The sequence below is a fragment of the Arachis hypogaea genome, chromosome 16, assembly GCF_003086295.3.
Source record: "Arachis hypogaea cultivar Tifrunner chromosome 16, arahy.Tifrunner.gnm2.J5K5, whole genome shotgun sequence".
NCBI classification, from domain to species: domain Eukaryota; kingdom Viridiplantae; phylum Streptophyta; class Magnoliopsida; order Fabales; family Fabaceae; genus Arachis; species Arachis hypogaea.
The window spans coordinates 147,764,048-147,791,136 of NC_092051.1; the positions used below are offsets into that span (position 1 = coordinate 147,764,048).

General features: G+C 33.7%; 1 protein-coding gene and 1 long non-coding RNA gene across 2 annotated transcripts; one reads left to right on the top strand and one right to left on the bottom strand.

The window, feature by feature from the left end:
- Nucleotides 1-11,036: 11,036 nt before the first annotated feature.
- Nucleotides 11,037-14,893, bottom strand: LOC112697711 (probable pectin methylesterase CGR2). The gene is made up of 7 exons (XM_025751009.3): nt 14,768-14,893; nt 14,419-14,649; nt 13,985-14,024; nt 13,833-13,874; nt 12,460-12,834; nt 12,011-12,066; nt 11,037-11,522 (listed from the first exon to the last, which is right to left on the bottom strand). Exons 2-7 carry the CDS (start codon nt 14,530-14,532, stop codon nt 11,370-11,372), a joined length of 780 nt encoding a protein of 259 aa, XP_025606794.1. The 5' UTR covers nt 14,533-14,649; nt 14,768-14,893; the 3' UTR covers nt 11,037-11,369.
- Nucleotides 14,894-18,191: 3,298 nt separating this feature from the next.
- LOC140179872 (uncharacterized) lies at nt 18,192-26,453 on the top strand. The gene is made up of 3 exons (XR_011873705.1): nt 18,192-18,371; nt 23,528-23,618; nt 25,339-26,453. It is a non-coding gene; the product is annotated as an uncharacterized lncRNA (long non-coding RNA).
- The last annotated feature ends 636 nt before the right edge of the window (nt 26,454-27,089 follow it).

Genomic DNA, 27,089 nt, shown 5'->3' on the forward strand with positions numbered 1-27,089 from the left:
AAAAAGTTATACATACAACATCAATTTCCTTATGCAATAATAGGGTCGTTAAAATGAATTAAATTCATTGAATTAGTCTGTTTACTCATTTAAATAGGTAGATTTTGCCGGTAAAATTAAGCCCATTTAAATTTTAAGTTAAACGGACTGAGTCTAATTAATGCAAAAAAATGACGGATTAAACAGGTGGTTCGTTTATTTTTTTTTTACATTTTTCCAAAAAAATAGCACTTTTAGCCGATAATTCTCTCGACTCGATTCGAAAATTTGATCCATTAACTAAAAAATAATATTATTTTTAAAAAGTTTTTTGATTTAAAAGTGATATTTTTGTTAAAATATTTTTCAAAAAATAAAATAAAAAAGATAATGGATTGGCCCGTTTAATCTATTGTATTGACTATAAATGATTCGAGTTAAAAAATTATGGCCTACAAATAAAATGGACTTAAACAGTCTAACCCATTTAACCTAAAGACTTAATGGATTGAGCCTAAATTAACCGGACTAACTCATTTGACAGTCCTAATATTACAGCTTATCTAATGATTAGATTGTGGTCAATTTAGCAAGATATGAATATAATTTAGCAAAGTCCTAGCCATATTTATCTAATTATCTCCAATATACCATAGTTTCCAAGCGTTCACACCCTGAGTTATGTGATTAATCTAACCTACTCGAGGCAAGTGTTATTTTCTTTTGTAGCACACAACCAACTGCTACACCACCTTTACCACCTAAATCATTCAAGTGTTGTACTCAAATAAATTTCTTTAGTAAAATGGATTTGTCCAGAAATTATTTTATAGTTAGATTTCTACAAGAAAAGATTTGGCAAGTATTTTAAAGGTTAATGACAAGATTGATTGAAGGCTTGAAGTCAAGAACCTTATTAAAAGGTGTTCCAATCGAAAAATTAAAGCTCTTAGGAGATAAAACGGTTTACAAGTTGTCTGATTAATGTTCTTATCCTTTTAACCAAGTTGGGTTGGTCTAGTGGTTAGCTCACTAGTCCGCTTAAGTAAGTGTTGGGAGTTCGAATCCTACCTTGTGCATGCATACCGCGACGGATTAGTCCTTGACCTGCCGGGTTGGGGATACCGTGGGAAACAAAAAAAAAATGTTCTTATCCTTTTCATTTCAATTTACATTCAAGTTTCTTTTACTATACAAGTTCTTACTTAAATCAAATATATAATCATCTTATTTCCTGTAAAATAAATACAACATTAATGCTTTTTGAAGTCTGTAAAGATTAAAGCATTGTTGAAATAAAATCGTAGTGTTATAATAATTTTCTCTTTTGGCATGTTTATTATTTTATTGGCGTGTTTTCATTTCATTCATTTGATGCACTTATTTGGCCCAAGTGGAATTGGAATCAGGAGCGGCGCTTAGTTGACAGAATAGAACCATGGTCAGTCTCATAGGGCTCTGCAACAGGGAGCTTCCTTCTCTCAATAGGAGAGTAGTCCTAGAACTTCGGGTTCTTCTCCAACAGGGAGCTCTTTTCAATCTCAACACCCACAACAAATCTCTCACCACTCCCATACTTTATAAACAGCTAAAAGACCTGCAAAACACAACAAATACTGAGCAACGTATAGCATGAGCAGCATAGAAGGAAAAGTTATCAAGCTGAATAAACCAGCAGAGCTGGGATACAAGAAAGAGTGCTTAAATGTAGTAGGCAAGGTAATAAGTGATAAAGAAATAAGCTTCAAAACATGCAAGAATGCCTTACTGGGAATGTGGGGAAACCCACAGGGAGTGGCAGTAATTGATATTGGTTCGAAGAAGATACTATTCAGCTTTAAGGACAGAAAGAAAGGGCTACAGATAATGCAAAACGGGCCATGGAATGTAAGAGGAAATATGGTGAATCTGAGACTATGGAGGGAGGGTGAATCAGTGTTCGAGGTAGATCATGACTTCATGGAATTTTGGATCCAAATACATGGCATCCCGCTTGACCTCATGGATAGAGAAACAGGAGTGCGAATAGGAGACATGTTGGGAGTTCTAGCCGAGGCGGAAGACCCAAAGATGGATGGAATTCTGAGGAGATCATACCTGAGGATCAGGGTCAGCATCAACATCACCAAGGCGCTACCAACAGGCTTCTGGTTAGACAGGGAGGACCTGCCTCCTCTGTGGGTCTTCTTCAGGTACGAAAGGCTACCGGATAGCTACTGTTTTAATTGTGGAATCTTAGGACATGAAAAGAAGACTTGCAAGAACCCAACAGCAATGGCAAGTTGGGATCCTACCAAGAAGAGGTATGCACCAGGCCTAGGAACAGGAAATGGACAATCAAGATCAACGGCGGGGGGAGGGAGCTCAAAACAACAAAGTTGGAATGAGGAGGGAGAGAGGTTGGCGCGTGAGCAACAAAACCAGGAAAGGGAGAGTGGGGAGAAACAGAAATCGGAGGAGAGCAGGATAAGGGAGGAACAGGCGTTGCAGCAGAAAATAAGGGAAGAAAGTGTCCGGGAAAACCAAACTGAGAGAGAGGAAGAGATGGCTGAGGCAGAAGAGCAGGTAGAGAAAGTACAACAAATTCCTGATTTTCAGAGAATTAGGAATAGGCAGAATGTCCTAGAAGCTGCCTATAAATTTAAAAGACTCATTGAGGAGATAAGGGAGAGGAAAGATGAATGGGCCAATAGCAATAAGGCCCAAGAGGAAGGGGAAATGATTGGGGCAAAGAGGTTGGGAAGAAAGGGCCCAACAAAGGAAAATGGGGCAAATACAGAGGCAAACATGTTACATGGAGAATATGGGGAAACAAATGGGCTGAAACAACATATAATAGAGGAGGGGGAAGTAAACAGCTACAGCATTGCGAAGGGGAGGTTGGGCCTGGAAAATGAAGTAAGAAAGGAGACCATAGGCCAGGAATTAAAAAGGCTGATGTTAGCAAGACACAAGGGCAAACAAATCTGTGAAGACAGATTAGGAGGCAATGATAAGCTAGCCTTACTGAAGGGTGACAGGAAAGATGACAAACAAAAGAAACAGTTAAGGGAAACACAGAGGAGGGATCATAAGTATGAGAATCAGCATGCTCACTCAGGGGGGAATGACTATTATGTTGAACTAGCAAGTGATGAAGATCAAGAAGAAGGAATGGAAGCTCAGGGAGATTGGGAAACACAGCTTGCAAGGAAGCTGGAAATAAAACTGAATTTGAAAAGGAAGAGAGAACTATCACAAGTGCCCTTGCTAACGTACACAGAAGGGAGGGAGGAGAGCGAGGACAAGGAAGCCAAGAAACTGAGGAGCAGCAACACGGCTCGAGAATCATGGAAGTGTCAACCAGCAACACAAGACCCTGAAACTCTCAAAGAAGGACAGAAGGCTGAGGAGGCGGGCCTTAACATGCCCCAACCTCAGCCATGAGTATTATAAGCTGGAATTGTCGGGGAATAGCGGCTGCCCCGACAATTTCTGAGCTATACAATTTATGTAAAAAAGTAAAGCCGCTTATAATATATCTAATGGAAACTAGGGCAAGTAGAGACAGAATGAATAGGATTAATAGAAAGCTGAAGTTTGATAATATGTTTTGCGTAGAACCCCGGGGCTTGTCCGGTGGACTAGGTCTCCTATGGAAGTCTAATGTGAATGTTAATGTTTATGAATGGTGTGACAACTATATTAAAGCCAATATTAACATTAATAATGATTTGAAATGGCAGGGCATTTTTGTGTATGGAAATCCTGTTTTTAAGAAGCGAAGGAAACTATGGCAGGAGCTCACGGTAAGTAATATAAGCAAGGAGGAACCTCAAGTTTATTTGGGGGACTTCAATGACATTCTAAACCAAGAAGAAAAGGCAGGTATGCTCCCACAACCTAAAATCTGTTTAGAAACGTTTAGGAGGTTTGTAGATGAAAATGGATTGATGGATATCGACTTCAAGGGAAGTAAATATACCTGGTTCAGTAATCCTAGAAACAACTTCATAACTAGGGAAAGATTAGATAGGGTGTTAGTGAATTGGAATTGGTTGCAGATATACCAGAACGTTAGCCTAAAAGCAGCTCCGGCCATAAGCTCGGATCATTGTGCGCTCATATTGGATTTACAACAGAGAGGGAGGATAAAAAGAGAATTCAAGTTTGAGGCGTTTTGGGCTGAGCATGAGGAGTGCAAAGAGGTGATCAAGAAGGGCTGGCAACAAGATGAGGGAAATAGGAGTTGTTGGGGCAAATTCATAAGAAAGAGGAACAGATGCATAAGGGAGCTGATGGAATGGAGCAAACGAAAGTTTAAGAGAGCAGATAAAGAACTAGAAAGAAAGAAAGCAGAATTACATCACATCCAAGAGAGCGATATGTCAGAAAGAGACCAAAGAAGAGAGAGGGAATTGAAGAACCAAATATCAGAACTATGGAAACAAGAGGAGAAATATTGGGGGCAAAGATCAAGGCTGAAATGGCTAAAATGGGGGGACAAAAACACATCATTCTTTCATGCAACAACCATTCAGAGAAGAATTAGGAACAGAATTGACAAAGTGAAAGATGAAACAGGTCAGTGGATACAAGGAGAGGCAAGCATAATGAGGTTAGTGGAAAGGTACTACACTAAATTATTCACCTCCGAAGGGGACAGAAACTTGGAAGAGTGTGTAAAAGACATACCAAAAAGAGTTACTAGAGAGATGAATGAGGAACTAATGGCAAAAATTAAAGATGAGGAAATAAGGGAGGCTGTTTTCAGCATGGGAGGGCTGAAAGCTCCAGGGCCAGACGGTTTAAATGGGCTTTTCTTCCAACAACACTGGGAGATCTTAAGCAAAGAAGTCTGTGGAGTAGTGAAGCAAATTTTTGAAGAAGGATGTATACCAGGGGATCTAGGGGAAACTACTGTTGTTTTGGTGCCCAAGGTTAGCCAACCTGAAAGCCTAAATAAGCTCAGACCAATAAGTTGCTGCAACTTTGCATATAAAATAGTAACTAAGGTCTTGGTGGGAAGGCTAAGGAAAGTGTTAGATCAAATCATATCTCCAGTTCAGAGTGCATTTGTCAAAGGAAGACTCATACAAGACAATATAATTATAGTGCAAGAAGCTTTTCATAAGCTAAATAAAAAAGGAAATGCTGGAAGTCAGGACCTAGCGATAAAATTGGACATGAATAAAGCCTATGATAGATTGGAGTGGAATTTTTTGCAAAGGGTAATGGAAGAACTTGGATTTAGTAATGAATGGGTGAGGCTGGTTATGAGCTGTGTTAAAAGCGTCACTTACAGATTTAAAATTAATGGGAAGCTATCCAGTAGAATTACCCCACAAAGAGGACTTAGGCAGGGAGACCCATTATCACCATACCTTTTCATTTTGGCAGCTGAAAGCTTCACTATTCTGATGGAAAAGGCGAGAAGGGATAGGCTGATTTCTGGAATAAGATTAGCTCAATCTGCACCGGTCATCACTCATTTGTTATTTGCTGACGATTGCATAATTTTTGCAGGTGCGGAAGAGGAGGAGATATTTCAACTAATCCAGATTTTAAACAAATACACGGAGGCATCAGGACAAAGAATCAACACTGAAAAATCCGGGCTAATCTTTGGAAGCCAAGTATCTATACAAAAGAGGGTGAACATAGAAGAGATAACTGGAATGGCGTCATGGGATGATCCAGGAAGATATTTAGGGCTGCCTGCAAGATGGGGAAGATCCAAAAATAGGGCGTTGGAGTGGATAAAGGAGGAAATACTTGACAAAATGCAAGGATGGAAAGAGAAGCTGCTAAACCAAGCTGGAAAGGAGATTTTGATAAAAGCAGTAATTCAAGCGATCCCAGCTTTTGCTATGAACATCATCAAATTCCCAAAATCATTCTGCAGAGAAATCGAGGCTGCAATAGCGAGATTCTGGTGGGCAAACAACGGGAGGGAAAAAAGCATCCATTGGAAAAGCTGGAAAAAGTTGACTAAGAGTAAAACAAATGGAGGCTTAGGATTCAAGGATTTGGAGTGTCAAAACATGGTGCATCTAGCGAAACAGACTTGGAGGCTACTAAAAGAGGGGGAAGCTATTTGGGCAAAGATGCTAAAAGCAATTTATTACCCTAATTGTAGCTTATGGGAAGTGAAAGAAGGAAGAAATGCATCATGGATATGGAAAAGCTTGTTGGAGGGAAGGGATTTTATTAGAAAGAAAGGCAGATGGAGTATAGGGAGTGGAATGGAAATAGATATATGGGAGGATAATTGGGTGGCAGGAATTGGGAAATTGAGGAGATATGGAGAAGAACAAGTCAGAAAAGTGAGTGACCTTATAAAGCATGGAGAGGGCTGGAATGAGAACAGAATCAGGGAAATATTTCCGGGGAACATAGCAGAATCGATCACAAGAACACCTATAAGCCTGATTAACAAAAAGGATAATCTGATCTGGCCATACACAGCCGAAGGACATTACACAGTGAAATCAGGTTACCTAGCAGCGAAAGAGGAGAAAGATGCAAAAGAAGAGATAAAATTAAATGAAGCTTCATCAAGTCAGAATCACAGGGAGATTTGGGGGACTATATGGAGACTACCAGTGCCACAAAAGATCAGAATGTTCTTATGGAAAGCAGTGGAAGGTATTCTACCAGTAAACAGCAATTTGTATAAGCGCAGATGTGCAGTTAAGCCTTCATGTAGCATATGCCAGGATGAGAATGAAACTGTTGAACATGCCTTACTCTTATGTCCGTGGACGAGGGCGATTTGGTTCGGATCAAGTATTCAAATAACACCTACAGCCTATAATGTGGCATCGTTTGGAAGATGGATATGGGATACAGTACAGAAAATAAGAAGGGAGACAGGGAAGGATCAGGAAAGAATACTATGTAAGCTGGGATGTGTGTGTTGGTATATTTGGAAGACAAGAAACCAATACATATTCCAGCAAGCAACAATCAATCCAAAACAGGCAATAATCAATGAAGAACAACTAGCAGCAGAACACCACAACACAACAAGCGGGAGTAGCACACAACATAACTCAAGCAAAGGCAGGATTGGGGATAGGAAGAGAATTACCTGGAGACCGCCACCACAAGACAGGTTGAAGGTCAATACTGATGCAGCGTTCCAGAAAGATACAGGTAAGGCAGCTTCAGCCGTCGTCATTAGGAATTGGCAGGGCAAGTACATTACTGGGACAACAACACAATTTACCACAACTTCAGCACTAGCAGCAGAAGCTCAGGCATACAGAGAAGCTCTAATACTAATAAAGAATTTACAAATAGAAAATTGTATAATTGAAACAGATTGCTTACAACTGGTCCAAGCTGTTAAGGCGAGAACGCCAATAGCGGAGGCAGACGCAATTCTCAGAGACATTCTGCAATTGCTTGAAGAGGCGCCAACTGTAGGAGCTACCTGGACTCCAAGGGAAGGCAACATAGTAGCTCACCAATTGGCAGCGATGGCAATGGGGAATGTTCTCACGAGCCAGTGGACTTACAATATGCCTAATCCAGTTAGGAATTCAATTAGAACAGAAGCCAGATTCGCAATTTCTCACCATAATCAATGGGCGCAAAATCAACAGGTTGGACATTCATCCCCTACCAATCAGCAAAGAATGCAAAAAGAACAGGACATACCTCTGAGGGGAGAAATGGATACACGAGACATGCATCAAGCTGAACGGGGAGAGAAGCATCAACCCACTGCGTCGCAGCGGCGAACCATGGAGATGAGCAACCACAGTGGCAAAGATGACAGAGCAGAACGACGAAGGAGTGCAGATGGCTATGATCCTTGGCGGGAAGATTCGAGGCAGAGGATTGCTGAGGACGAGACAACCCACCCAGAAGATCCAACGCGGTTACTCCAAGAGCGGCGTCAGTATCGGACGGATGGGGAGAATAGACATGAATGCTCCAGACAACAAGAAACTCGACCAGAGAGCAAAGCGACGAAGAAGATAGTAGTGTTAGGGTCGAGTGTGAGGGAGACGGGGTTTGGGGTGAATCGGGTTCTGTTTGAAGGGCCGGGTCAGTAATCTGACCTTGGCCAGGTCCAAAAAAAAAAAAGAATAGGACCATGGTCTTTCTAATTTTTTTATAAAAAAAAATTAGTAATAGTATTTTTTAAAAAATAAAAAATAATTTAATTGGTTCAAATACTTTACTCTAATTTAAAATATTTAGGTTCAATTTTCATTTCTTATTTTTTATTGTATAATCATTTTTAATTTTAAACATTAATAATATGTTAAATTTGGACTAAATTTAGTGAGTCTTTGTTGGTTTTTACAACACATATAAATTAAAAGATAAAATCAAATCAAATAAAAAAGATATCTAACAAAAAAAAGATAAGAATAAAAAAAGATCATCTAACAAAATAAAAGATAAAAATCATCATTATAAAAAAAATCATCTAACAATCAAATCAAATCAAAAGGGTTATCTAACAAAAAAAGATAAGAATAAAAAAATATCATATAACAAAATAAAAGATAAAAATCATCATTATAAAAACACGCTGCTTTACTAACAGTTTCTCTATTACTCTCTATTCAACAAGTAACACTCTCTCTATCTTTGAATTCAAATAAAAAAAATTAGATATTTTTTATTTATTTGATTTAATATTATTTATATTTTATTGTTTATTTAATTTAATTTTTTATATGATAAAAAATATTAAAATATTCAATAAATATCGATATTATTATATTTATATAAATTGATAAAAAATTCAATAAATATTCTAAATTTTAATATTTATCCTTCTAACTTCTTTTTTACATATTTTACTCGGTATATATTCAAATTTTTATATAAAATAATGATAAGAATTAAAGAATTGATGCATTTTTTAAGAGAAAGACTAATATTTAAGAAGGAGAACATATAACTTGTATAATATCAATACCTGTAGATAGTTCTTCTACTTTAGTGAATCACGAAAAAAGTGAGATACAACCTTCAAAGCTTCAAAGAGTTGCATATGATGAGTTTGACCTTAATTCTTTGAAATGAGACCCTGAAAACGGCTTCAAATTTGGCAATATCACCCAACCCAGAGAGATGAGGTTATACGAGCTCATTTGAGTTTACAAAAAATTATTGTTGATAGATCAACTTATTCTCAGCGTAGTGATGCAGATAGTGCTTACAATACCTAACCTCATTTGAGTTTGCATTGATTTTGCATTTGATGAAAGATATTATGGTCTTATGGGAATAACTGATGTTCTTTGTCAAGCTTTACAAAAGCAGTCTCAAGACATAGTTAATGTTGTGCAACTAGTTCATTCTACAAAAATACTTATCCAAAGCATAAGAGATGACAGATGGGAGAAATTATTAAAAAATGTGAAATCATTTTGTGAGCAAGATTGATATTCTAATTCCTAATTTAACTGCTTCTTATGTTGCAAGGCAAGGACGCTTGAGTCACCAAAAAGATCATATTACAGTTGAGCATTATTTTAGAGTTGAGATATTTGTAGTCACAATTGATAAACAATTACAAGAGTTAAATAGCAGATTTAATGATCAAGCAATGGATCCACTAAGATTTTTACTCTTGTTGACAGCTACTATCCCGAAGACTTTACTCAACAAGAGAAGATTAATTTACTTTTTCAACTTCAGCATTTTATTCTTGATGCTCGTCAACATCCAGAAATGAAGAATTTGTCAACTATTTATGAATTATGTAGATATTTGGCAAAAACAAAAAAGTCAAAAGTGTATTACTTAATTGATAGATTGATTTGTCTAATATTAATTCTTTTAGTTTCTATCGCTACTACAGAGCGATCAATTTCAGCAATGATGAAAATAATAAAGACAAGATTAAAAAACAAGATAGAGGACGACTTTTCTACGGATAATTTGGTTATTTACATTGAGAAAAAAATTACTAAAAAATTTAATTTTGATTTAATTATTGAAGATTTCAAGTCACTAAAGATTCAAAGAATACCATTATAAACTATTTTATAATTCTTATCTATAAAATTATTTATTTATTATCTTATATTATTAGTAACAAATTTAAAAATTAATTGTATTTATAAATTTTATTTTAATATAAATATTATTATTAATTTTTATGTTACATTTTTTGTTCCAAAATTTTTCTTTCAAGTCCGCCACCAAGTGGAATGATTTTGCACTTACATATTAGGATAAAACAAATTTCGTATTATTCCATCGCAGGATTAACATTCTACCAAATTGGGTTTGAGATGGTATCTTCATTTCATTTTTATATTCATCAAGCTTAATTTTTTTATATTTTTTATTTTTATTTACGAATGAAGACCAAACGGCCAAACCATCATTTCTCTTCCCGAACGAAATGTCATACGTGCTCCCTTAGGCCTTAGTATATTAATAGGAAATTAATAATACACATAAACTCCCTTAATGATATACTCATGTTCAAAATAACAACAAATAAATGATTTAAGTTAAATGTTCATGCACTGCTCATTTGACCAGCCATAAACAAATGTATAAATTTTTATATAATTATGTATACAAAATAAACCATTTTGCTTTTACATATCCATATACGTTCTTAGTGGGCATATATAAGAATTTGAATTGTTAGTCTTCTCATCAAAAGAATAAAGGAACTAGAATCTTTAAAGTGGAACTTCCAAATATAATGTAAATGTGTATATAGCACATCAACTGAAAGGCTACTCTCGATTTATTCAAGTATATTTGAAAATTATTATTAAAAAAAGTGGAAAATTAGGAGAACTACATAGAGAGTCAATTAATATTGTACGTGTCATAATATCATAATATATAGTTATAAATATAAAGTACCATTAATCATGAATTCAAGCCCATGATAGCGCTACTTAATCTTTTTTTTTTTCCCCTTTAAAAAAGAAAAATGAAGAGAACTATCTCTTCAAGTGAATTCCCAATCTAATCTATTGCACCAACCTGTGTGTAATCTACACTGAAGTGAGATGCTAAAAGCCACAAGTACCAAGATCTGATTATTCAACATTTTATAAACAGCAATGGAGCAGAGAAGGTAAACTGAAGAAAATCCTTTCTTTTTGCTAGATTATTCAGACAAATATAATGAGATTTAATTTATATCTCAAGGGGGAAAAAAAGAAACTTATAACTTTAAATACAAAAATCAACGCCACTTTCCTTACAGCTCACCTAATTCAACTGATAACTTAGCTAAATGCCATTTTAAAGAATAAAGCTATTACAGGAAACAAACATAAGTGATACACCATCATCTATGGTTCAAAGAATTAAATTACCTTTATAGAAGTAGTGTGTTTCCGACGAAAAATGAAGCGAGACACAGCTATCAGGAGCTGCAATGCTACAAATGTAATCATATCCAGGAATCAAGGGAGGGACTTTAGGTGGAATATCTGGCATTTTGGTTCATATGAGCCCTTTGTTGAAGCTTGTTCAAACTTCTTAGAAGCAGATTCATTCTCTTCTAAGTTAATCTGAGCGAAAAACTTGGTCCACCAGGATGAACTTCTCATCTTGGCCTACAAGAAAGAGATATTTTGTTACACTTAATTTATGAATATTCAATACTAAAGAAAATGACCTGAGGCAACAAATCCGTTACTAGGTCACAAATTCATATTTATATGAATGCCTTTATCTGGCTTTTAAAACCCAAACAAAAATGCACAACATATTTCAGTTAAAAATAAAGCCTTTGCTTAAAATTAACTACTCTTGCAAATTTTCACCTTATCTTTTAAATTAATATCTTTTTAAAAATAAATAGGCATACTTTAACTTTAAAAATATTAAAAAGTATACATCACTAGTCACAAAGTGCCTATTAATTTTTAATAAATAAGATGTAGATGAAGCTGATAATATCCCTTGCTTCATAAAGACTGAGGGTCTATTATTAAGGACCTTCTAATTCATACAAGCTCAGTAATTGACATTGAAGAAATGGTTAGAAAAGGGAAAATAAAAATATATGATTGTTGTTACTCTTCATGTAAAATCCACTTACCGCTCTTCCAAACTTAGAAACATCTGCAACCTTGGCCTTTTGTTGAGTCGGAAAGCCTACATCAATAGAATACTAGATCAAGAATCCAGTCAACAAAGAATCATCACTCTTAGCGACTGTTCAGAATTTACCATCAAAGAGATTATATATGATATGCCTTAAGTCATAATGGAAACAGATTTTTAAGTGTATAGTTCACATGAAAAACACTTCTGCTCTTAAAAACCAATACCGTTCTTGATCTTAGGCAAGCTCAGCAATATGAATCAATTGATACAATTGAGCAACACCAAAAAATGAACAAGAATTCTGGAAATGCATGCCCTACCTTCCCTTCCCAATGTCAGGTTATAACTATAAATCTTCTCTATTTAGTGCAGGTTTTAAAGGGTTATTACATTGATGGAAGGAATCATCAATAACTCAAAGATTCTATAATATGCTCTTACCAGTAAATATCGCTATACCATCTGCTGATACCCTTGCCAAATCAGGAAGTGTTTTATTGAGGTATCTGGGAGATAAGTAATCCAGAGCATCTGAAACGACTACAAGTGAGAAAGATTTTGGCCTGTATGGAAGAGGAAATTTGATATCTGCCACACGCACACTGCCTCTACGGATAAGTGCTTTGCAATTACTATCGGCATCCTCTATATCATACGGTTCAATACCCCAAGCTTCAGTTTCTTCCTGCCTTAACAATTTGGAGACCACAAAACAACTATCAGGTCCAACATGCAAAACTTTATGCATGCTGTCTCCATATGCTTTCTGTAAAATAGGAATGGCTTGTTGGACCTCTCCACTGCACAAATAATCACCTGCATTTGGAATTTATGAATATTATTTTGACATACATAGATGGCAAGCTAATTACTGATAGATAAAGCTGGCCAATTGTGCCAATTCAAATGAACAAAATCTTGATGACACGGAACACTACATAGTCGTCACTTTTACAGGCATTAGGATGGAGGAAAAGGAAGGAAGGAGAACGTTGTTTGGATGTCTATAAATGAAGGATGAACATGTGATATCCAACCCGTATCATCATTAAATAAAATATACAAAATTTAAAGGTCCTCCATGTATGAGGATTTTGTCAAACTATGGGAAGAAAAGTTGCAATAATCTGTTACTCACTTTCCTTCTTTTTCCCCTTAGATTGTTCCCTCTCCCTTGCCACAAAACGTCCAAACTTACAAGATGCAATGCTATATTTATTGTTCAATTCAAAACAATGTACATGAGCTATTTATAAAGTGAAAAGGATGGCAGAAAATGAAATCCATCTAGTGAACAATGTAACCAAGACCCACAGTGAGATAAGCATCTTAAGTTCTAACATGGCACCTTAATATAGATTATGATTTATTGAAGTACCATAATTCACAGTAACAACCAACCCCAAACTACAAAGTGTTCAATAACACTTCTTCATATAACTTAATAAAGTACTGTAGGCCAAAAATTGCACATAATGCAGCAAGCCGATGTTCAACTTCAGATTATCATCAAGGAGAAAGTAATCACAGGCAATGAATCTTTCATCGCTACTTAAGACTTCTTAAGAGTTGGAAATCCATCAAGGGAGTTACAAAACTTCCCCACTAGCATGACATTATGGGGTTCCTTAACTAGGAAGTAGCTTTCCATGTAAACCATAACTCATAATCAATACTTCAAAAGTAAAGTAAAATGCAGCGGAATAATGAAATCAAATCAAGTTAAAAACCACAATACTATATTAAATGGTAAATAACTTGAAAGTGAAACAAATCATAACCAAGAGGACAAGGAAATTAAAATTGAAAATTACCTTCAATCCTGCTAACAGAATCTAAGTGACCACCAGATCCACCTATAATATATTCATAACCAAAAATTAATAAGCTCTGTTGCTTGTCATATACAGAAAACAAAAAGTTCATCACAGCAACAAAATGAGAACAATAACGGATAAAAACAAACCTGATCCCTTATGCATATAGACAATGAAAAACAGACCACCCTATAAAAAATAGCAAAAAATCAAAGCCAGAATCAGAACCTCACCAAACACACAGAGTACTGAAAAACTAAACTGAACACAAAGAAAATCTATCAAAGGTATCTCTGCAAATATATTATATCTTATAATTATAATATTGTAATCTATATATCCAAATCTATCAGATGCAATCCTAATCAAGCATTGTCGGCATCAAAAGTAATTTAGCTACTTTAAGATTCAAACCGCATTTAGCTACTTTAATTTGTGGTCCACTATACTCTATCACTATACCAAATCTTAGCTGGTTTAGATAAACTCTCTATCAAAGTAAGCCGAAAATGTATAAATCCAACAATTGCAATGTGAAACCTGAAAAAGAATAAGAATGAATGAAAGAAAGAAAGAGAGTCACCAAGACTACGAGGCCAATAGGCAAAATTGACGAGGACCTCGATTTCGAACTTGAGAACAATCCACCGCCACTGTCTCCGAACCTTCTCGAAGGATTCACCGGTCTCCGAGACATCTCTTCCCGATTCAGTTACTCGCCACCACCACCACAACAACAATAATAACAATAATTTATTATTCTTCTTAGCCTTATTATTATTATTGTTGTTACTATATACTAGTATTAATCAATCTGAAAAAAAAAAAAAAGGAACAAGATTATAACATCAGCATTGAAAACAAGGCAACTAAAATCAAAGGAATGAAACTACGTGTTAGATGCGGTAGGAATCGAAGAAATGGATCCGTACAATGGGAATTGGGAGTGAAGAGTGCATAATTGTGAGAACGATGGAAGAGTTAGATCTGAATTATGCGCGTCTTGTTCTGTTCTGTTCTGTTGCTTGTTGAATTGCACAGACATGTTAAAGTGCATTACACGTAATAAAGTTATAAAAAATTATATTATAATTTATAAAAATATTGTTAAAACAAATAAAAGCAATATTAGTTTCTTTAATAGCAAAAATATTTTACAAATCATAAAGAATAAAAGCTATTTACAAATTAAATTTACACTCTAAAACTTAAAGTATTAACTCTGCCTCTTAATTATATAATCCTAATTTATTAATAAAAGAGTAACTTTATAATAATTAAAATATAAATTAGAAAATAGTTTTTAAAGTAAATAAAAAGAAATATTTCAACGAAAAAATAAATTTACAAACTAAATCTATAATCTAAAAGAAAAATACTACTTGACAACAAAATCCAGCTTTTCAATCTTTAATATTATTTAATTATTTTTAATTAAAATATATTTCTATTTTTTAGATGCATATTTATAATTAATATTAATTTAAATTTCAAAAACTAAAATTTTTTTAACTTCCTACTCACTTCATAGTTAGTTATTGTTTTCTTTTTTTACGTTCATTTTCTATCTGTAACACGAATTTTTTTCCTTCTATTATTCTCTCATTCTTTCTTAAAGTGACCGTAATTTCTTTTTCAATTATAACACATCTAAAATTATTAACTTATACAGAAAATATTTTTAAAACACATCCAAACTCATAAATCTAAAATTTAAATTTAAACATTAAAAAATAATTGTAACACATCTAAAATTATAAAGTGATATACAAAATATTTCTAAAACACATTTAAAATCATAAATAAAAAATTTAAACCCTGCCGTAATTGCAGATATAACAATATTTAAAATAAGACTAAAATAAAATTTTAAAGAAGGCTAAACTAAATTTTACATATAATTTATATATAAAAAATTAAAATTAAGGGACCATTGAGCTTTTTTTGTACCTGATTCCGCCCCTGCTTGCACTACATTTTGTAAAATTCCAAAAATACTACGTTTTGTAGTCACGTAGATTTGAAGACTGAAAATTTGTTTTTTTAAGCTAGAAAATTGTTTATTTAGGTGTATATACTACTAAATAGTAATAAAGTAGCCTTCTCTGTTATTCTATTTTGGGTTAGTTTTATTTTGGTTTATGATTGGTTTATGGAAGGGTTTTGATTTAAAGAAAAAGAAAAAAGAAGTAGTACAAGTATTTTTTTATTATCAAAATTTTTTAACTTTTATATACTAGATTAAAGAGACAATAGTTTAATTAATACTACATTTTCTGCAAAATTTATTGAAAGGATTCAATAATGTTTTGAAAGGACAAGATAGCAGAAAGTGAAATCTACCTATAATATTGGATCACATTATTGGACTTCTAAAGTAATAGTATTATATAATAATTATTATTTGCTTAATGTTTGACTAATGTTATCTCCATCTATTGTATTAAACTTTTTTTCAGTTCCTTAAAAAAAACTGAAAGACAAGATGGCTGAGTTTTAAGTTGGTTTGTCTAGACTTATATCTTTTGTTTTAGAATTGTGTTTAGTTCGTTTGTATATAATGTATCTTAACTCACGTAAATTTAATATATGTATATAAGAATATGTTATGTCATAATTGTTTGTGAGATCTTGTTTTATTAAATATGCTGGATGTTAAAAGTTGTTGTTACTAATAAATAAGGTTTAAAATTTTATATTTTGAATTGTAAGTATGAAGTTGACCTACATATAAGATTATGATTAGATAGAAGTTAATATTATTTTGTTTGAAAATTTAGGACTAAAAGCCTAAAATGGATTTAACGTGGACACCATTAATTCCTAATTCGATGAGCACCAACAAGACAAACATGCTGTTGAATTGTTTTAATAACATTGTGCACAAAATTTGAATTTTTATAAGTTGCATTATGTTTCTATAAAGAGACAGAGTTCAAAGTAAAAAATTATAAAAGCCAACCCCTTGGATTAGACTGATCTGCCTTTGCTCGTATTTGTGATTTAAGTATGTCTTTATCTTTATGCCTTTAACTTTAGAGATTAGAACCACTTAAAAAGAAGTTCCACCGTTCAGATCACTATAGTAATTCTATTTACTCAGAGCCTAATTGATCTTGACTTGGCTACTTATTTGACTTAGTTTGGTAGAATGGCAAATGAAAATGAAGTGCTTATTTTCTTTGGTGACATGCCACACACAGATGTGTATTTGTTGAATCTTTTGTTGTATTTACTAGAACGTGTTAATCTTATTTGTTATTATGTAGAAGTTTAAAATTGAATTGATATTATACTTTTTTTTTGTTTATCTATATAAATAATAGATTTATTATTCTATCTTTCTTTTTAAATATTATAATCATGTACAAATAAAATAACTTAGCTGTGAATCTGTGATGGTCTTAATATATTTAAACTGTTCAGTTAGTCACGGTTAAACTAAGGCTACAATTCATTTAATAATGTTGATAATGAACATAATAAAAAAAAGTACTATATTCACTTATTAAGGAACTTAGACTCGGTTTCTCTCTTGCTCCAAACTGTGTATACTTCAACTTTAACCCTTTTAAACCGAGAGGCTTCAACTTGTAATGGCACTCTGTTTTGCTTGGATTCTTTCCAATTGACACTGTGGAAGTGTGGAGTGTAGCGACTTGTAGCGGCACTCTGCTTTGCTTGAATTCTTTCTAAGTGACACTGTGGAATATAGCGACGCACATTACATTATTAGTCCACTAATTAAACAACGCTAATTTGTTGGTGAGAGATAAAAACTTTTATACGACTAAAAATGATTTATACATTATTTTTTATGCCTTTTTAGACTCTTACAAGGTCCCAAGAATTAATCATCAAATAGGACGGTTGAGTTCATATCAAATAGAGTGGTTAAAAAATACGGCCAAAACAGAATGCTCCCATAACATTTAAGATGTATTTGTAAATATGGCCTTTATGCTCTCTTCTACTCTACATTTCAAAGACTGAAAAAGGTTCTTCAAAGGCTTGGCAGCTTTGACAGCTTGATTATTCATACTAATAATGCATCATGATTTCTACTAAACTTCTGATCTTCAACCCGCTTGTATATCTCATTAGCTCGATCCTTTAAATAAAAAACCAAATGCAACATAAGAGGATTAAAATATTTATTAACATCAGTAGTACTCAATTTCAAACAATCAGTAGTACAGAGGTAATTTTCCCTCTTGGTACTCATTGCTGCTCGGCTAACATCAGTAGTACAGAGGTAATTTTCATAGTTTCTTGCCAAATTTGTAACTTGATTAAGCACGCTATCAGAGTTGGTTGAAAATGAGATCATTCCTGTTTTTTCCAAGCTTGGTTGCAGGTAGTTATGAAAAGAATGGGCCATCTGGTCCCACTTCATGGAGGTCTGATTGAAAGAATCGGTTCTGCAAATTCCTAGTTACCAGGCTTTTTCAGGTTCTGTTGATAAAAGGGCAATCACGCAGAACATGGAGCAAGGTTTCAGCATTATTTGGACATCGAGGGCAATCGACCACCTCTGTAAGCCTTTTTCTGAATCTATTTTCATTTGTTAGTAGAGAATTTTGGGCTAGCAACCAGGTAAAGGCTCTCAGCCTCTTTGGAAAGTGTAATTTCCAAATTTTTTTTGAAAGAAAAATTTGTGCTAGAGTTAGGATGAACCACTTCCTGTGTGATAATAATGTTATCCGCACTAGTTCTTCCTGGAATAAAGCTTGATTGAGTGTCCGAGATCAGCTTATTCATAAGAGGTTTCAAACTTGTGGCTAGCAGCTTAGTGACAATCTTATAGCAAACGTTACATAAACTTATAGGTCTAAAGTGCGCAAAGTTTTGGGGTTTTAATCTTAGAAATAAGAGAAATGAGAGTCTGATTGACACTGCTAATACTCTAAGGATCCCTGAAGACATCTTTAACCCACTTACAAACTGAAGGGTCGACCGTGTCCCACGAGTGCTGAAAAAACTTCGGAGAAAGCCCATCAACACCGGGGGCTTTGACTTCTTCATCTATAGGGTCCTTAGATAACTGATTCTATTCCTATTCTAATAACGATGGAAAAATCCTGAAATAGGAAAGGGAAGAGGAGAGGTAACGTTAGGACTAGAAAATAAGTTTTCGAAGAACTCCACCCCTAAGGCCTTAAGCACTTATGGGTTGTCAGTCCAGGTTTTATTATCAATTTTGAGGGACGTGATTGTGTTTTTTCTCCTTCTGCCATTGGCTTTAAGATGAAAATAACTAGAATTTTTGTCACCGAAGTTGATAATATTACATTTAGACATATGAAACCAATAAGTTTCTTCTTGAACCAAAATATTATCATACTCCCTCCAGAGCTCCTTTTGGAGCTTATCAAGGAACAGATTATTTTGAAAGGAGAGACTTTTGTTAATGCCCTCTAACCGGGCTAAAATGCCATTTTTTTTTTCTAAAAGTATTTCAAAAAATCTCTTTATTCCAAATTTTTGCTTTAGTTATAAAAGAAGAGATGTTTTTGGTTAAGGAGTCCTGAGCATTCCAAGCTTCATTCACAAGGTTAGGATAATCTTCATGCAGAAGCCAGGAAGCAATAAAACAAAAATGCTTATTAATATTTTCCGGTTCCGCAAGCTGAAGGTGAATCAATATAGGAAGATTGTTAGATTTTAGCTTTGGCAAATGTTTAATTCCTATAGCTTGATAGGTTTAAGTCCATCTAAGATTGCCAAGAACTCTGTCAAGTCTCCTTTTAACATGACCCGCTGCCAGGTGAAAGGAGGACCTGAAAAATTAATCTCATTGATATCACAGTTAGTAGTACATTCAATAAACCTATTAGTATCCAAGGATATATTAGAGCTATCCCTTGAGTCATTAATAGATTTGATGGAATTAAAAATTTAAAATCTCCACCAAGACACCATGGACCGTGTATAGAGACTACAATCTCTTCTAGTTTTAACCAAAGATCTTTTCTATTGGTAACGTTCGGGCTTTCATAAACAGCAGTGAGGAATCAAGGATCCTCATTGTTCCAAGAAACTTTAAAATGGATAAATTCATTGTGTATCTTCAGAACATTAACATCCCAAATATCCTTATTTCAAAGGCACCAGATGCCTCCTGAGAACCTCTCTGCCTCATTGATGCTCCAAGTATCAAAACTTATTCTTTTAATAATGTTTTCTACCTTAGAATCTGAGACCTGGGTTTCAAATAAACAAATAAAAGAAGCATGATATATGAAGCTTAAATCTTTAATAATAGTAGAAAGCCTTTGGCTATGGCATTTAAGATTCCAAAATAAAATATTTCTATTAATCATCATAAGATAATAAAATATTTCTATTACTAAAACTCTCTCTCAATCTGATTATAAAATCGCTAACGAAAGGCAGTTACATATTAATTATTATTTTTAGTCAAAAATAATTAATTTAAAAAATGTTCATATAAAAATATTAAATTAAATATTTCTATATATATATGAATTATGTAGGATATTATATAAAATACAATATATACTATAAAAAAACATAAATGATACCCTTATTTTAACTTCTAATTGGTAATTTCTAAACACTAGCTAAGCTCTAGCTGTACTCAAAGGCTCTAGACCAACCCCAAACTGATGGGAATATTCTATACCATCTGTCCATTGGTACGTCCCATACAGAGTAATAGGTTCTATCCTTTAACCGCAGAACAACAACTTTATCCGGTAGGTGTATCAATAAGGGCTTGTTTGGGTGAGTTTCTAAAAAAAGATCTTTTTTTGAGTTATCTTTTTTTAAAAGATCTTATAAAGAAGTAAAAGTAATTTTATGTTTGGATATCTCATGTAAAAAGGTCTTTTTATCTATCAATTATGTTTGGGTATAACAATATAAAAGTACCTTTTTGTTTATTTATTACATGAAAAACATCTTTTTTTTAAGGAAAAAAGATCTTTTAAAAAAAGATGTAAATTACAGCTTCTCAAAAAAGATCTTTTTTTGATTTTACTAGTACTTTTACTTTTACTACTAGAAATTTGCCAAACACGTTAAAAAATAAAAAAAGATCTTTTTCCATTGAAAAAAGATCTTTTTTTAACAAAATAATGGCGCCCAAACATGCACTAAATTCATGTTTCTCATTATCTTCAATGAGATGTATTATACTGTAAATGTATCTGTACCTTACAGAAAATAAGTCGTAGCTTCTATAAGTATAAGGGCTTTCAATTATATCAAAAGCAGTTTGAAAAATTAAAGATTGAAGATCAATGCTGTACATGTGAACCCACCTTAGTGAAGAATAATCTTCCTTCAACCGAAAGACGCATACAGAGAACTCATTAGATTCAAATCCAGTCAAATTCATATAACCGCATGCAGGCGTGAGAACGTATTCATAATGACAAGGTTCCGGCGGCAACGGAGGCATGTCATTCTTCATGCACTCTTCCTTCGGATCAAAACGCACCGTTTTGCTTCGGATCCAATAAATTGAGTCCTTGAAATAGGTCGCCCTATGGAAATCAACGGAGAAGGTAGGCGGGAAGGAACACCCGCGCTTCCACACACCGGATTTCGAAGAGTAAATCATGGTTTCGAAGTATTCATTATTCTTTGAATTTACGCCATCAAAAATGCAGATAATCTTATAACCAAGAAAACGCATGGGATCAAAAGCTAGAGAGTAATGCAAATTTAATGAATCAAACCATGAAAAGCAAGAGGGTAAGGTTTTCTTGTCTTCGGTGGTAGGGTTATAGATAAAAGCGGCGTCTTTCGATTCGAGTAGCATCAAACCGTTGCAAGATTGTATTATCAGTGAAGAACGTAGATTGGGGTTTTTGGGGAAGAATGATGAAAAAGATGAGCGGTAGGTTTTCTTGTCTAAGTTGAAGAATTTCACTTCCTGATATGATTCAGACATTCAGTGTCAGGGGCGAGATCTAAGAACAAACCGAAAACTCTTTGTTTTACTGTGGCGTGGCAGCGGTTGAAAAAAGGATCAGAGATGAGAGAGAGCCACCGCTTGGAGACACATTTAAAGGTTATGATATCTCTGAAAGGCACACGAATAAGAATTTGAGTGAGTAAGTAATCGTTTCCTTCAATTGTTTCCGGTAAAGAAGAGATTAATTCTTTGTTGTCACTCATAGTTGTTCTTCTGTTTCCGGTATAGAAGAGATTAATTCTTTGTTGTCACTCATGGTTGTTCTTCACTTTGCTTTCAATCTTTCACGAGTATGTTACTGTCTATATATATCTCACTTTCAATTTGGATAGGGAGCTAAGCAAAATAACTTTTGAATTTGAGAAAAGATAGGGAAGAACGTTTTTTTTTAACAACGTAAAATAAAAAAAGAAAAATTCATTTTGATTTTAAAAATTAAATTTTGAATTAATGAGATATTATTAGGGTATAATTAGAATCAATTCATGTCAATTAGCATTATTTATATGGGTTTCACTAGACAATAAAAAATTTGAACAACATAAACAATGAGCTGATTTGTAGGTTACAAAGGATTAAAAAAAAAAAACCACCCGAGATCAAGTTAAAAAAATTTCTTTTAACTCTACTATTGGAAATTTTAACTATCCTCTTCCCTTTTAATTCTAATTAAACTTCCTTCTAATCCCTCGACTGTTGTATGAAGAACAAACATTTCATTTACATGAAGAATAAACATTTCATTTATATTAAAAATAAATATCTCATTTACATGAAAAATAAACATCCACATGCCTATCAAGGAACAGATTATTTTAAAAGGAAAGACTTTTGTTAATACCCTCTAACCGGGCTAAAATGCCTTTTTTTTATTCTAAAAGCATTTCAAAAAATCTCTTTATTCCAAATTTTTGCTTTAGTTATAAAAGAAGAGATGTTTTCGGTTAAGGAGTCCTGAGCATTCCAAGCTTCATTCACATGTTCAGGATAATCTTCATGCAGAAGCCAGGGAGCAATAAAACGAAAAGGCTTATTAATATTATCCTGTTCCGCAAGCTGAAGGTCAATCAATATAGGAAGATGGTTAGATTTTAGCTTTGGCAAATGTTTAATTCCTATAGCTTGATAGGTTTAACTCCATCTAAGATTGCTAAGAACTCTGTCAAGTCTCCTTTTAACATGACCCCGCTGCCAGGTGAAAGGAGGACCTGAAAAAATAATCTAATTGATATCACAGTTAGTAGTACATTCAATAAACCTATTAGCATCCAAGGATAAATTAGAGCTATCCCTTGAGTCATTAATAGATTTGATGGATTTAAAATCTCCACCAAGACACCATGGACCGTCTATAGAGACTGCAATCTCTTCTAGTTTTAACCAAAGATCTTTTCTGTTGGTAACGTTCGGGCTCTCATAAACAGCAGTGAGGAACCTAGGATCCTCATTGTTCCAAGAAACTTTAAAATGGATAAATTCATTGTGTATCTTCGGAACATGAACATCCAAATATCCTTATTCCAAAGGCACCATATGCCTCCTGAGAACCTCTCTGCCTCATTGATGCTCCAAGTATCAAAACTATTCTTTTAATAATGTTTTCTGCCTTAGAATCTGAGACATGGGTTTCAAATAAACAAATAAAAGAAGCATGATATATGAAGCTTAAATCTTTAATAAGAGTAGAAAAGCCTTTGGCTAAGTCACCTCTAACATTCCAAAATAAAATATCATTGCCAACTGCCAGGTCACCCGGGTCAAATGAGGTGTTTGAAGGATGCTGCTGAACCACCTTTGAACAAGATGCATCCCCATGGGAACTCATCATGTCACTAAAGGTAAGATTCTTATCCTCACCTGCTGGTGTCACATAACCTCCCTCTTTGTACACCTTATATTGATCATTCAGCATATAGCTAAAACTTCTCTGTTTACCCCTGCTTTTATTAAGAACCTATTCTGCTGCTGTTTTTGTTTCATGAGAGTTAGGGTTACCTAGAGTTGCTTGTTGTTTTCCTTTTTGATTAACTGGAACATTCCTCTTGGTTTGATTAGTGGAGATAGCGCCTTTTTTATTTGAGACAGAGCTTTGCAATTTGGTTTTTTGCATGGAGGAGTGCTAGGGGCCAGCAGAAATTGTGATATATAGCCATCAATTAGGCATCATAAATGTGTTTAACGGTGGAAGATTACATCCAATGGTGCAGGATTACTCATTTTACTTTTGATGGTTAAATGCTGGCCAAATTTTAACAAAATTGCTGTTCCCCTAGACTTTCTCAAATAGTTACTATTCATAATCCCAAACCTAACAATCTAACATGCAAAAGAGAAAGTCTAGAGGGATAGCAATTTTGTTAAAATTTGGCCTATTTTTTGCCCTTGACTTTTAGGGATTTCCTTGCCTTTGTTGGCTTGATTATTTCCTTTTTAGTTTTCTGATTCTATTGCTTTCCTCTTCTAAAAACTCTTTTAACGACCATCCAAGTTCCAAAAGGAGAAATCTGTTGTGACTCCATGATCTGCGCCATTCGTGAATTATTTTCTTTAATAGAAGTAGTCCTCATTAGCATGAAATCGCATTAAGAAAAAATTTTCCTCCAAATCTGTAACATTAACAGCACCTTGCTTCGCCCATCTCTTGTTAATCCACCTTTCCATAAACGGAAGACTAACTTTCTTGTCCAAAGGTTTAACTATGAGGGTTTAGGATTGAAAGGAGATTGAAAGGGTGTCTCCTCCTCTTTGTCTTCATTCATCTTTACTTTCTTTGTGCTCTTGTCCGTTAGATCTTCTTCTTCCTTTGAATGTTTCTCAGAGTCTTTAAGAGAATTATACTGTATGTGTATCGTATAAATAAGTATTTTTCATCAATTATTATTTCATTTTCTTTTTCTGTCATGGATCCGATAATTTGTTTGAAGATTTATAGGTGCATCGAATATCAACGCTGTGCATGAGAACTCAGTTTGATGAAGAATAATAGTCCTTTTTTTTATTTGAGATACGACCATTCATTCATATCTACTTTTTTTTATTAATTTAAATTGTTTAAAAAATAATTTTATAATATAATATTAAATTTTTATATATGTAAAAAATCACACAAATTTATTAGAGATGTAAGTTAGGACTATGTTATGTTTTATCAATTTAAATTAAAAAAAAAACAATTTATAACACCTTCAACTAAAATATCCTTTTATAGAGTTCAAAATTAAATTCATGTTGTTGTACTTTAAAGTTTAAACTGCTATTAATAAAATTTTTTATACTTTAAAATTTTTTTTCAAAAAAACTTATTTAAATAATTAAATTGTTTACATAAATTGAATTTTACTGTGTAAGCTATTTTTTTATAAGTAGCTTAATTAATTTGTTTATACAAGTGGTCTAAATCTCCCCTCAACTCTAACTTTCTTCAACTCTAACTTTCTAAACACTGGCTAAGCTCTCGATGTACTCAAAGGCTCTAAACCACCCCCAAGTTTTTTGTAATATTTCATTGCCTGTTGGTATGTCCGACACATAGTAAGAGTTTCTATCCTTTAACCGCAGAACAACAACTGTGCCCGGTACATGCAACAACAAACTCATGCCATCTTCATCATCTTCAATGAGATGGATTACACTGCAGAAGAACTCCTTTTCATGAAGCGTGATTCTATCAAAAGCAGTTCGAACAATTACAGGTAGAAGATCAATGCTGTGCAGGTGAACCCACCTTGGTGAAGAATAGTCTTCTTTCAACCGGAAGACGCATATAGACAACTCATCATCAGATTCAAATCCAGCCAAATTCATGTGACCGCATGTAGGCACAAGAACGGTTCTATAATAAGTTTTGGACGGCAAAGGAGGCATGTCATTCTTCATGCACTCTTCCTTCAGATCAAAACGCAGTGTCGTTTTTCTTCCGTTCCAATAAATTGAGTCCTTGAAATAGGTCACCATATCGAATTCAACGCGGAAGGTAGGCGGGAAGGAACACCCGCGCTTCCAGACACCGGATTCCGAAGAGTAAATCATGGTTTCGAAGCATTCATTCTTTGAATCCACGCCATCAAAAATGCAGATAACCTTATAACCAATAAAGTGCAAGGGATCAAAAGCAAAAGCTAGAGAGTAATGCAAATCTGATGAATCAAACGATGGAAAGGAAGAAGGCAAGGTTTTCTTGTCTCCAGTGGTAGGGTTATAGATAAACACGGCTTCTTCCGATTGGAGCAGCATCAAGCCGTTGCAAGATTGTATTATCTGTGAAGAACTTAGATCGGGGATTTTGGGGGAGAATGAAGATGAAGAATATGAGGGGCAGGTTTCCTTGTCTAAGTAGAAGAATTTCACTTCCTGGTGAAATACAGAGTCGGGGGCGAAATCGAAGAACAAACCGGAGACTCTTTGTTTTAAGCTGGCGTGACAGCAGCGGAAGTAAGGGGCGGAGATGAGAGAGAGCCAACGCTTGGAGACACGTCTGAAAGTTATGACATCTCTGAGAGTCACACGAGCAAGAATTTGAGTGAGCAAGTCATCGTTTCTTTCAATTGCTTCCATTGAAGAAGAGATGAATTCTGTGTTGTCGCTCATGTTGTTCTTCACTTAGCTTTGTGTATCTTCCAAGAGTGGGTTACTGATTATGCATATAAAAATATATAAAAATATCTTTTTATTTATCAATTATCTTTAGATAAAATAAGATAAAAATATTTTTTATTTATTTATTATATAAAAAATATCTTCTTTTAAAAAAAAATTTAAAAATATAAATTATAGTTTTTTTTTAATTTTATTTTTTAATATTTTTATTTTTACTATTAAAAATTTATCAAACCCACTAAAAAATAAAAAAGATCTTTTTTATTAAAAAATTTTTTTTTTATCAATTTAATGACGTCCAAAAAAATATAAAGAATTTTCTTAATTCTTTTCAATATAATTTTTTATTGTTAATTTTATAAATAAGGTTAAAAAAATATGAGAAAAAATATTAAAAAATTAAAAATTATACTTTAATGATCTTTTTATAAAATTTTAGATAATTTTTTATTTTATTATTCTTAAATTATATATTATACTCTGTATTTAAAAATTTTTATTTTTTTAAAATTACGTGTAATATTATATACCTTTTTTTAGATACAAAGAGTTTATAAAATTAGAATGAGTAATAAATTTGATTATACATATCTCGTAACATATAAACTCTTAAAAATTTCTAACATAATTGACATTGTGGACAAATTGATTATATTTCTAACAAAAAAATAAAATGACATTGATAAACTTGTGAAGACATTTCAATACATATT